This window comes from Somniosus microcephalus, chromosome 24, assembly GCF_052327205.1.
Source record: "Somniosus microcephalus isolate GS21.2 chromosome 24, FLI_Smic_1.0, whole genome shotgun sequence".
Classification (NCBI taxonomy): Eukaryota; Metazoa; Chordata; class Chondrichthyes; order Squaliformes; family Somniosidae; genus Somniosus; species Somniosus microcephalus.
Genome location: NC_141010.1, coordinates 26,107,365 through 26,120,273, shown reverse-complemented (window position 1 = coordinate 26,120,273; position 12,909 = coordinate 26,107,365). Strand labels below are relative to the sequence as shown.

General features: G+C 44.6%; 1 protein-coding gene across 5 annotated transcripts in view; it reads left to right on the top strand.

The window, feature by feature from the left end:
• Positions 1-12,909, top strand: part of nags (N-acetylglutamate synthase) — a 49,089-nt gene that overhangs the window by 3,411 nt on the left and 32,769 nt on the right. For 3 of the 5 annotated variants that reach the window (XR_015073451.1, XM_085966345.1, XM_085966346.1), the window contains exons 2-4: positions 4,271-4,545; positions 6,131-6,344; positions 10,595-10,687. Coding sequence is in view for 4 of the 5 variants with exons in the window: in XM_085966345.1 (XP_085822471.1) it covers positions 4,271-4,545; positions 6,131-6,344; positions 10,595-10,687 (582 nt within the window). In the remaining variant the exon portion in view is untranslated. The remainder of the gene's footprint in view (positions 1-4,270; positions 4,546-6,130; positions 6,345-10,594; positions 10,688-12,909) is intronic. The other 2 variants (XM_085966347.1, XM_085966348.1) reach the window with 1 other exon arrangement.

The following is a 12,909-nucleotide window of genomic DNA, read 5'->3' as shown; positions in this document are numbered from 1 at the left end:
GGGGCGGGAACCCATCCCGCCCCCCAACCCGCCTCCGTGCCAATGTCCCAGGAGGCGGCTACCCGACCTAGAAACATAGAAGATAGGAGCAGGAGTGGGCCATTCGGCCCCTCTAGCCTGCTCCGCCATTCAATGCGATCATGGCTGATCATCAAAGTTCAGTACCCGGTCCCTGCTTTCTCCCCATACCCCTTGATCCCTTTAGCCTTAAGAAATATATCCAACTCCTTCTTGAATATATTTAATGTATTGGCCTCTACTGCCTTCTGGGGTAGAGAATTCTGCAGGTTCACCACTCTCTGGGTGAAGAAATTCCTCCTCATTTCTGTCCTAAAAGGCTTACCCCTTATCCTTAGACTGTGACCCCTGGTTCTGGATTCCCTGACCATCAGGAACATCCTCCCTGCATCTAGTCTGTCCAGTCCTGCCAGAATTTTCTAAGTTTCAATGAGATCCCCTCTCATTCTTCTAAACTCCAGCGAGTACAAGCCCAATCGACCCAATCTCTCCTCATACGTCATTCCTGCCATCCCAGGTATCAGCCTGGTGAATCTTCGCTGAACTCCTTCCATGGCAAGAATATCCTTCCTCAGATAAGGCGATCAAAACTGCACACAATACTCAAGATGTGGTCTCACCAAGGCCCTGTACAACTGCAGCAAGACATCCTTGTTCTTGTACTCAAAACCTCTCGCTACGAAGGCCAACATACCATTTGCCGCCTTAACCGCCTGCTGCACCTGCATGCTTGCCTTCAGCGACTGGTGCACAAGGACACCTGGGTCTCGTTGCACTTCCCCTTCTCCCAATCTATTGCCATTCAGATAATCTTACTTCCTGTTTTTGACACCAAAGTGGATAACCTCACATTTATCCACGTTATATTGCATCTGCCATGCTTCTGCCCAAACACCCAACCTGTCCAAATCATCCTGTAGTTTCTCGGCATCCTCCTCACAGCACACACGCCCACCCAACTTTGTGTCGTCTGCAAATTTGGAGATATTACATCTAGTTCCCTTGTCTAGATCATTAATATATATTGTGAATAGCTGGGGTCCAAGGACCGATCACTGCGGTACCCCACTAGTCACTGCCTGCCACTCGGAAAAAGACCCGTTTATTCCAACTCTTTGCTTTCTATCTGCCAACCAGTTCTCTATCCAAGTCAATACCTTGCACCCAATCCCATGTGCCTTAATTTTACACGCTAATCTCTTATGTGGGACCTTATCGAAAGCCTTCTGAAAGTCCAAATACACCACATCCACTGGTTCTCCCTTATCTATTTTACTCGTTACAGCCTCTCAAAATTCCAGTAGATTAGTCAAGCACGATTTACCTTTTGTAAATCCATGTTGACTTTGTCCGATCCTATCACTGTTTTCCAAGTGCTCTGCTATTACATCTTTTATAATGGACTCTAGTATTTTCCCCACTACCGATGTCAGGCTTATCGGTCTGTAATTCCCCGTTTTCTCTCTACCACCTTTTTTGAATTAGCTACCCTCCAATCCATGGGTACTGTTCCAGATTCCATCGAATGTTGGAAGATGATCAGCAATGCATCTACTATTTCGAGGGCCACTTCCTTAAGTACCCTAGGATGTAGATTATCAGGCCCTGGGGATTTATCGGCCTTCAATCCCATCAATTTCCCTAACACCATTTCCCTACAAATACTGACCTGTGCTGGGAGCCGCCTCCCTGAGGCGGGAAGGGGATTAGTACCAATTAACTGCCTGTTAACAGGTAGTTAATGGGCAGTTTGTTGTCTAATCCCTATTTTTGGCCCTGAAGTGTGGGCTGTCCGACGCCTCCGAACCACGCCAAGTTAGCGAGGCGGACCATCGGTCTGCAGGGGTTGGAGGGGGTCGAGATGTCCATTGTGCAGGTGAGTGATGGGTGCATGTGTGCAGAGGTAAGTGTGTGAGGTAAGTGTAAAGTGTTTTAATAAGTTTTACTTACCTTTACTTTCTCCTGCAGGCTTCCTTCCTTCAGTTCTCGGGAGTCCCTCAGTTCACCGGCACAGAAAGCAGAATGGCCGCTGAACTGTCAAAAGCTGCAGCCTCTGCTTTCTGGTCTGGAGAGCTCTCTAACTGAGTCTGAGTAGAAGGACTCAAGTTAGAAGACAGATTGTCAGCGTTTGACAGCTTCACAGAGCTGTCAAATGCTGATTTTTCATCTGTCAAAAGCTCTTGACAGATCAAATGTCAATCGCTGAGGTCACCAGTAACCAGGTGTCCCTTAAGTGGCCTGCTGAGCCCGCTGGGCGGGCTCAACAAGGTCAATCAAGGGAAAGTAGCGTGGGTTGGCCACAAGTCGATGGAGGCGGGACTACAACCCAAAAAGTGGGAGCCCCGCCTCCAAAAGCTCCCCATTGACAAAATCGAGCCCTTTGTGTGCAATGCTACTGTAGCCGTAAGCTTAATCTACAGAGAAAGCTGGGCAATGACAACAGAAGCAATGGCCAGACCACATTGTTCCATATAGATGGAGAACAGCTACCCAAGCATATGTTTAAAAAGTACAGTTGTGGGTCCACAATGGCTAGCCCGTTGGTGCAGAAGCAACAGCGAGCTGTTCAGGGCACTGGTTTGGCAGTTGACTAAACATCAGAAGATGCGCAAATTCAAAAGAGTTGGAGAGAAGATTTGCCAGTATGGAGTTTATGTCCAACAAGGACATGAACAAGAAGAAACAACTGCCAGCTGTCTATTATATCTTCATATATAGATTCCTAAAATACACACAACTAATCAAAATGGTACCATGCTGGAAATATTATTCCTGGAATAAGTTTGAAAATTGTTGTATTTTGATAAATTTATGTTTTAACCTAAATGCTGACAGAACATTGGGGCTGTCAAAATACGGCTGGATGCTACAATTGGCGAGTTAAGGTATTAGAAAGATTCATTTTGCTGGACCAAATGGCCTTTTTCTAGCCCAGCTTTTTTTCTTATTTTCTTGTGTTTTATAATACTGACTTGAAGTTTAACCTCCAGTTTTAGTCAGGTCTCTGTGACTCTTACTCGAGCATAAAACATTGTGGAATGTTTTTTGTAATGCATCCCTTCTTGTGCTTCTATTAATTAAAAGAAGCACGAGAGAGCAGAAAAAGTGCATCCCTTAAAATTATGACATTTCATTGTGACTCTTCCACTGTTTTCAGTGAGTGGGTAAAGTGTCAATATGATAGAACCATTTGTGCAGAGATACTGGGCTGGATTTTGATGTAGGAGGCGGGATTACAACTTTCAGGGTTGTAGTCCCGTCTCCATCGAGTTGTGGCCAACCCACTCGATTTTCACTTGATTGACCTTATTGAGCCCACCCAGCGGGCTCAGCAGGCCAATTAAGGGCCACCCAGCAACAGGTGACGTCATAGATTGACATTTCATCTGTCAAAAGCTGACAGCTGTTTGAAGCTGTCAAACACTGACAATCTGTACTCCAAGTTAATTCCTTCCCCTCAGGCTGATTTAGAGATCTCTCCAGAACAGAAAGCTGAATGCTGCAACTTTTAACAGCTCGTGGCCATTCTGCTTTCTGTGCCGGTGAGATGAGGGACTCCCGAGACCTGAAGGAAGGCTGTAAAGGTAAGTAAATGTAAGTAAAACTTCTTTAAACACTTTACACACACCAAACACACTTACCTCTGCACTCATGCACCCATCACTCACCTGAACACTGGACATCTCGAACCCGACGGTCCACCTCGCTAACTTGGCGTGGTTTGGAGCCGTCGGGAATCCCACACTTCAGCAATAAAAATAGGGATTAGGCTAAAAACTGCCTGTTAACAGGCAGTTAATTGGCACTAATCCCCTTCCCGCCTCGGGGAGGCAGGTCCCAGTGCGGGGCGGGTATCCGCCTCCTTTGAAATTGGCATGGAGGCGGGATGGGTTCGTGCCCCCCGATTTCAGGATTTTAACCCCCCACACGCCTCCAATCCCGCCTCCACGGCCCAATGAAAATCTTGCTCCCGTGTCTCATTCTGTTTTAAAATTGAGTTGAAGCAAAATAGCAGGGACATTTTTTTTTAAATGACCGAGATGGATTTTTGAGGCCATGGGCAGGCTACAGAAGGACGCTCTGAACCTGACCTCAGATTCATATGATTTAAAAAAAACAAATTACCAACAGCCAGTAGGAAGAGGAAGCGAAATATGTAATATGTTGATTGTCTGTCTGAAAATCGAACCATTGCAGTCAGTACCCATGAACTGATTTGTGGTATTAGCTAACCTATCTTTATGTCTGTCAGGTGGATGAAGAGATCTTTGACTCGAAAGAGATGGTATCAAGCTTAGCATTCGGCCTGGCTTTCCTGCAACGTATGGACATGAAACCTGTGGTTGTGATGGGATTATCATGTCCACATGCTGAAGAGACATCAGATTCACTCACTGAAACCAAATCCTTGTTACTCAGGAATTGCAGGATCCTAACTGATGCACTGCACAGGAATTCAGCTGTCACTATGCCATTTTTTAATGGAGGATCCTTGCTCCGAGCAGAGGAGTCTTCATCTCCCAATAGGTACTTTTACTATTTTTAAGTATGACAGGCAAGCTTGTTAAATACTAAAATATCAATGATTTGTAGGACAAAGAAACAAGTTGAACTTCAATGTAATACAGTAAAGAAGAAATAATTCTGTTGTCAAATCATTTTTTAATTGTTGGCAATTCGCACATGTTCTTGGTTCACTGTAAAGTGTTTGGCATATAACACTAACTTGAAAAACGATAAACTTCGAGACAGAGATTTCCCCTGCTCTAGTATTAGCCGTTCCCCCCCCCCCCCCCATCTCCCTCACTACCCCCATGGGGAAGGAATCATTGGCCTTTTCACAGAACTGCTGTCGCACATATCCACGTGTGTTGCTGAGTGCCTCTCAATGATTGAGTGATGCTCCATTAGTAGCGGTAACCAGCGACAGGTACTGAGCTGTTACAACTAAGCACCAAAATGTTGGGGGTGCAATTCCTCTTAAGCAGGGGAATCCCAGTTTTTCTCTTGAGTAACGATTCGGCAACAGAATCGTACGCTCAGAAATTTCAGCATTGAATCATGCAGTTCATCTGATTTTTGCTAGCAGGTCATTCATTATGGAGGAAAAATAGGCATTGTCCATTTTTCATTAAAAAGGGAATTTAGTCCCCACTGTTAGAGAATGCCTCAACCTCGGGAATGGAATAGTAATGGCTCCTGTATTCGGGAGTGTAGGTGTCCAGAAATTCATTTATTCAATTTTCAACCTAATATTAAGTTCTAGAATGAATTTGGAAAAATAGGGGGCCGTTTGTAAAGATTTTCATTCATATTCAATAGATGGAACTTCTAACCTAAAAAGGCCATTGTAGGACCTCGTGGTGTATTTCTTTAATATTCTAACTTAAGATTTAGGAACAGGAGTAGGTCGTTCAGACCCTCGAGCCTGTTCCACCTTTCAATCAGATTATAGCTGATCTGTATCTTAACTCCATTTACCCGCCTTGGTTCTATAACCCCTAATGTCCTTGCCTAACAAAAATCTTATCAATCTCAGTTTTGAAATTTTCAACTGACCTAGCTCCAACAACTTTTTGGGGGAGAGAGTTCCATATTTTCACTACCCTTTATGTGAAGAAGTGCTTCTGGACTTCACCCCTCAACGGCCTAGCTCAAATATTAAGGTTATGTCCCCTTGTTCTGAACTCTGCCACCAGAGGAAATAGTTTACATCTATCAAATCCATTAATCATCTTCATTTATAATTTAAATAATTTACAAGCACATTACAATGATGTGCTTGCTTTTTAAGAAAGGCGAGACAAACATAAGGGTGAATTTTCTGAGATCTTGCAGGCAGTGAGGTATCACGTCACGCGAGAGGAGTGGGAAAATCTACCCTGTAAGTTTGTGACTGGCAGATCATTTAAAAATCTATTTGGCCTCTAAGCAAGAAAACTCTTAGTTCACAAGTACCTGGGTTATATTTTTCCTGTTGGAATAGATGTGACCCTCAACGTCATCGCTATAGTGGTCTTTTTAGGAGTGAATATTCTTGATGTTTTGACTGCCAAATTATACACGAAAGAGAGCCGTGGCAATTGGATTGACTGTGATTTCTATTATGTAGTTTTGGGAGTGTAGTTTCAATCGAGGAGGATCTGTTAAATTGGAGCCTGGAGTCGGGTCACATTCCTATCGTCTGCTCTGTGGGAGAGACCTCCGATGGACGATTAGTGCTTTTAGATTCCTTGGGTGTCACAGCGACTATTGCCAAATTAATGCAACCCCTGAAAGTGATGTTCCTGAACAATTCAGGAGGTATTCAGGACAGTAGCACAAAGGTGAGTAAAGTAACTTTTCTTTGCTCAATCCATAAACTTGTTATGTCAGGATATCCTATAAAGGACAGTTAATTAGGTTGATGTTTCACACAGTAGAGTGCAAAAACTTATCAATTGGTCCTAAGGAGTGCTGTTGATTTTTCTCTCTATGTTAAACAATTTAGAAAATGCATGGGCGTGATTAGACGCAGTATCTCTTCTACCCTTTTTCCCTGTACCTCCGAGTCCACCTGATGTCAGCTTGAACCCTCTACACCCTCTCTCAACCAGTTCTCTAAATTGGTAATCCATCTGGCACCCCTAAGTTGCTGCAAAAATCCTTTTCAGTCCTTACTGCCTTCCTAGCTGTGATAATGTTCCTCCCACAGTCAAGTGGTCAATTGGGTGCTGCACAGGTTATATTTCCAGAGCTTTAGATGGCATACTACTGTGTTTCTCCCACCCCCCCCCCCCCCCAAAACCGAACATTGGGAAATCTTACTAGGGGGAGCAGGAGCCAACATTACAGGTAAGAAGGGAAGGACGAACATAAAGCTCAAGTGAAGGTAATGGGTGTTGGAGAGGATTTTCTGATGCATGGAATACAGCCACACATCATGTGGGTAAGAGATTCATACCAAATAGTGAGTATCTGTCTGATCAGGATTTAGCTTATTAAATACCAGAAACTGCCCTCAAAGTAGCTGATGATTTTTGGTATATACATGGACCAAAAATTAAACAGAGGCAGCATTCATCCCTGACAAATATTACATAATATGAATAATTTGATCACAGATACTTGGGTCTTTTGTTCACTAAACTCTTCCCAGCTTGCGCATGAGCGTTAGAAGATAATAAATGAATGTTTCAGCATGATTTATGGAGCTGATTTAAAGTATTTAGCGGAGGGGACTGAATGCAGAGCAGATCAGAACGTGACCCTTTCAACTCCAGGACCTGGCTTTCAATCAGATTCTCACTAGGTTGACCTCACAAAGCAGTTTCAGATAATAATCGGGGGCTATAATAACTTGATATTTGTCTGTAATAGGAATCATTGTAACATTACATTCTACTGTTAACAGAAATTCCTAACAATTATTCATCCCCGAATTGTGAAAGAACAGACCTGTGGATTTCTATCTCTGATGTGGCCCTGTTTTCATTAATGCAGAAGGAAAGTGTGGGTGGGGTACTTTCAGTATAGAGTACTCCTTCAAATGAACATTTAAGGCACTGAAATTATACTATGAGATGTTAAAATATGAATCTTAATCTGAATTTCCTTTCTCCATTATTTTAGTAGAAGAGTTAGCCTATTTTAAATTAAAACATGAATGGAACTATCGACTAATGCATTAAACTTTCACATGCTAGCATCCACTGATAGAAATATATATATATATATATATATATATTTCTAAGTAATATTAAAAACTGTTACTTCTTGGGAGATGTATCTCATTTTTTGTTGTATTTTGCAGCCACCTATTGGGGTCTTTCTGCAATGGATCTACACAACAGACACAACAGAGTTTAACAATAGCTAGAGAACAAACATAACAAAGCATGGAATAAAGAAAACCTTTCCATAGCTTTGATCAGAGTTTCTCCATACAGAATTTAAAGGTTGGCAAACAGGCTCATATATAGAAATACATAGAAGTTACAACACGGAAACAGGCCAACCAGGCAATGTCTGTGTTTACCGTCCACATGTGCAATTAGTTCTAATCTTGTTCCCAAACCCCTTCAACCCTTTTTCCTGCATTCACCTATCCAATCTAATCTTGTATATTGGCATAGTTTCTGGCTCAACCACTAACCCTGGAAATGAATTCCACATCCTCACAACTTTCTGTGTAAAGAAGTTTCTCCTGTCCTCTGTTCTAAATCTCTTGCATTTAATTTTGTATCTGTGGCTCCTCATTCGTGACCCCTCAACTACAGGAAACAATCTACTTCTCTCTACCCTGTGCCATCATTTCATAATTTTGAACACTTCTATCTTATTGGCTCATAATCTTGTGTTGTTCTAACAAAAAAGACCCCATTTTTCAAGTCTTTCTACATATTTGTATTTCCACATACCGGGCAGCATCATAGTGAATCTGAGCTCTACCCTCTCTGAAGTCTTAATATCCTTCCTATAGTGTGGAGTCCAACACTGCACACTGTACACTAACTGAGGCCTTAATCAGGTTTTATATAGGCTCATCATTATTGCGTGGTTTTTGTGTTCTATACCTCTTGAGATAGAACCTAAAATTGCATTAATTCTTTTTTATCGCCATAACAACCTGAGGTGTTACCGTTACTTTCTTGTGAACCTGTCCCCCCCCCAAATCCCTCGGCTCTTCCACAACACTGAGCCTACTTCCATTCGGTATTCGTGTATCACCTCGTACTTACTGACCATTAAGTCCATCTGCCACTTTTTATCCCATTTCAGCATCTTATCAATATCCCTTTGCAGCTTCCTTTGGTCTTCTGGAGAACTATGGGGGGAAAATCCGGTTGATTTGCACCTCCCGTTAGCACCCTAAGAGGGCGCTAATGGGGCGCAAAGCAACTAGTGCCCGGGGGTCGCGGCGCAAACGCCTCCCGCGAAATTCAGCGGGAGGTTAGTGGCGGCGGTAACCGTTAGCGCCCCACAGCGCTGCGCCTCCGGCGAAGACATCGTCGCCATGCAAAGCGCCTCGGCCGCGATCTTCGATAGCACCCCCCGACTTACCATGCCCGACAGGGTCAGGGGGGCTTACCTGCGGCCGGGGTGGCGCAAATGAAAGGGGAGGTGCTGGGTGGCCATTTTTGTTGCTGGCCGCCTGCCAGCACCTGCCCCCGTTACTGTCTCCGGCCTCCTGTGCAGCCACCGCCCCCCCCCCCCCCCCGCGGACCGCCAGCTGCGCTCCATGCCGGCATTCCGATCCCTGGTGGCCCAGCTGGGCCGCGCTGCGCTAGACCCCTCCCCTTTAATAAGGGGAGGAAGGCCTGCAGTACTGCGGCACGTAGTGCCACGATATTCACTCGCAGCACCCCAAGAGGGAAGAGGGGTGCTTCCAGTAGCGTCCTGCCTCCCTCTTGGGGAGCTACCAGTGAATTTCGGGCATGGGGTGTTAATTTTTTCGGGGCGCTAAAAGTAGCGCCCCAGTGAAGTTAGCGCCCCAAAGGGCGCACAGCCCAATTTTGCCCCCTATACCTCCTATTTTGGTATCATCTGCAAATTTCAACCCCACTCCCTATAGGTCTGTATCTAAATCATTGATGCACACAGTAAATAGAAATGGACCCCTTGGGGCACCAGTACCCAATCCCAATTACTCTGAAATACTGCCTTTAACTCCTACTCCCTGTTTTCTGCCATCCAATCAATCTTTAATCCAGTTTTCTATCCTCCCTCTAATTCCATATCCATATCAGTGAAGCAACCAGATCAAACTGAGATATGATTTTCAGCCATCGGCAGCACGAAGCTGCCTGGAGTTGTGATAGTGCAGTTAGATGAACACTACTGGAATAGGCATTTGTGGAAACACTGCTTAGATGAGGGTCTTGAAAGTACTCCCTAACACTTTCTTTCTACATTAATTAACAGTGATGCATGTATTGCTTTTGTTTAAGGATTTTGGTAGCTCACTTCAGGGACCTGGGTTTCAATCAGCCCAGATGCAAGTCTTCTCTCTCTGATGGCTGTAAAGGTCCCATGTGCAATGAGTTTGGGACAGCCTCATCCCAATTTCTGATTGAGATGTGCCCAGACCACACAGTACCCATCCTTTGGCACAATTTGGCACCAAATTTGCAAACTCAGAGACCCTAAAAATGGCTGGTGTGGGAAATGAAGTTGGAATTGTAGCACATTGTTCAGGAAGAGTAGAGGGAGCTTTACTCTGCATCTGGCTATACTATTCCTGACCTGGGAGTGCTTAATGCTGACATCAGGTGCAACAAGTAGGAAAGCTGTTGCATTTTCCAAGTTCACCAGCGCCAATATCCCTCACTTTTGACCAGCACAAAGATTCACCAAAAAGCATAAATTTAATCATTCCTTTTTTCCTGGCTTTAGTGTGAACAGGTATCTTGTTTCATTCCACATCCAGCACATGTGCCACTAGGAGCAAGCCTGTGTCACGAACCGGGAGAATGGCATCGGCCTTCCCTTCCGGCATCATGTATAAAAGGTGCCTCCCCTGGCGTTGCCAGTTTCAGAGACTCTTCTGCAGCTGGCCTGCATTCGACAAGAAGACATCATTGTAATTGTTTTTCAGTTTCGTCGTTGTCAAAGCGCTGCTCCAAGTGCCAATGGGCGTTTTCAGCGTCGGATACTCACTCTTGGTACCAGCTGTGTGGAGAACCTTCAGGTACGTTGGTGGAGTTGACTTTGGCACCGGCCCATTAAGAAGATGATTGGACATGTACTCCACTTCTTCCCTGGTGAATGTGCCTCTACTGCCAACAATTACAGAGATTGGCAGAAGTGGACTTTATGGAAGACCAAGTACAATTATTTTTACAATAGCAAAATACTGCGGATGCTGGAAATCCGAAATAGCAACAGAAAACGCTGGAAAAGCTCAGCGGGCCAGGCAACACCCGTGGAGCGAGAAACGGAGTTAACGTTTCAGGTCGATGACCCTTCATCAAAACCCAGTTCTGACGAAAGGTCATCGACCTGAAACGTTAACTCTGTTTCTCTCCACGGATGCTGCCCTGGCCTGCTGGGTTTTTCCAGCGTTTTCTGTTGTTATTTACAATTATTTTTAGATGTGCTCTGGTTTTGAGCCTTACTCGGCAGTCAGCCCTTCAGGTATTTTTTTGATCAATTTGGTGTTATTCTGGCCAATGCTTTCATAGCACAGATCCCTCAAGTCTTTTATGTTATTACTTATTTTTGTATTTTTTTCCAAATCCATGAGATCCGTAGAGGCAGTACGTTGGAGCACCAAATCTCAGTTGTACCATTAAACTCAAGCACCAAGTCAAAGTCACAATGTTCTCCCTGCCAAGATGTAGGGAAAATTAGAATGAATGCAGTCCATACAGAACAGTACTGCATTTATGAAAGGGAAATCGTGTTTGACAAACGTACTGGAGTTTTTTTGAGGTTGTAACTGGCAGAATAGATAAGGGAGAACCAGTGGATGTGGTGTATTTGGATTTTCAGAAGGCCTTTGATAAAGTCCCACATAAGAGGTTAGTGTGCAAAATTAAAGCACATGGGATTGGGGGTAATATACTGGCATGGATTGAAAATTGGTTAACAGGCAGGAAACAGAGTAGGAATAAATGGGTCTTTTTCGGGGTGGCTGGCGGTGACTAGTGGGGTACCGCAGAGATCAGTGCTTGGGCCCCAGCTATTCACAATATATATCAATGATTTGGACGAGGGAACCAAATGTAATACAGGTAGACTATCCTTTATCCGAACTTCCGAAAACCTCGAAAAACCGAAAGTTTTTTCGTTCAGCGTAAGTCGTGCGCACGACATGACCAGAGTGGCGCACGACTTATGCTGAGCAGGGCAGAGGGTCACAGAGTTCCCTCCTGGGTAGGAGATTGCAGGCCGAGCGGGGCAGTGTGAAGGAGGTACCGGGAGAGTGAACCCAACAATACAGCGGCTGGTCCAATAGCTGCAGCAGCCCGTCCGATATTCTTTTCTCCCCCCTGACGCGGCCCATCCGATATTCTTTTCTGCCCCCCCCGACCTGATTTGCGGGCCAGCTTAGTAGGAGTCAGCCGATATCCGGCTTTCCAGAGAAGCAGGAAGGGGAATGAGACACGGAACAGTCGCAAGAGATAGCCTGAACTTTTAAAATTTATATTAAATACAAATTTCCCAGTCTTATAATAATACCTTCTGAAATCCGAAAACCGAAACTCAGCTGGTCCCAAGGCTTTCGGATAAGTGATAGTGTACATGTATTTCCAAGTTTGCTGATGACACGAAACTAGGTGGGATTGTGAGTTGTGAGGAGGAAGCAAAGAGGCTTCAAGGCGATTTAGACAAGTTGAGTGAGTGGGCAAATACATGGCAGATGCAGTATAACATGGATAAATGTGAAGTTATCCACTTTGGTAGGAAAAACAGAAAGGCAGAGTATTATTTAAATGGTGATAGATTGGGAAATGTTGATGTACAGAGGGACCTGGGTGTCATTGTACACCAGTCACTGAAAGCAAATATGCAGGTGCAGCAGGCAGTTAGGAAGGCAAATGGTATGTTGGCCTTCATTGCAAGAGGATTTGAGTACAGGAGCAAGGATGTCTTACTACAGTTATACAGGGCCTTGGCGAGACCACACCTGGAGTACTGTGTGCAGTTTTGGTCTCCTTACCTAAGAAAGGATATACTTGCCATAGAGGGAGTGCAGCGAAGGTTCACCAGACTAATTCCTGGGATGGCAGGACTGTCGTATGAGGAGAGATTGGGTTGACTAGGCCTGTATTCACTAGAGTTTAGAAGAATGAGAGGGGATCTCATTGAAACGTATAAAATTCTGACAGGGCTAGACAGACTGGATGCAGGGAGGATGTTTCCCCTGGCTGGGGGGGTCTAGAACGAGGGGTCACAGTCTCAGGATAC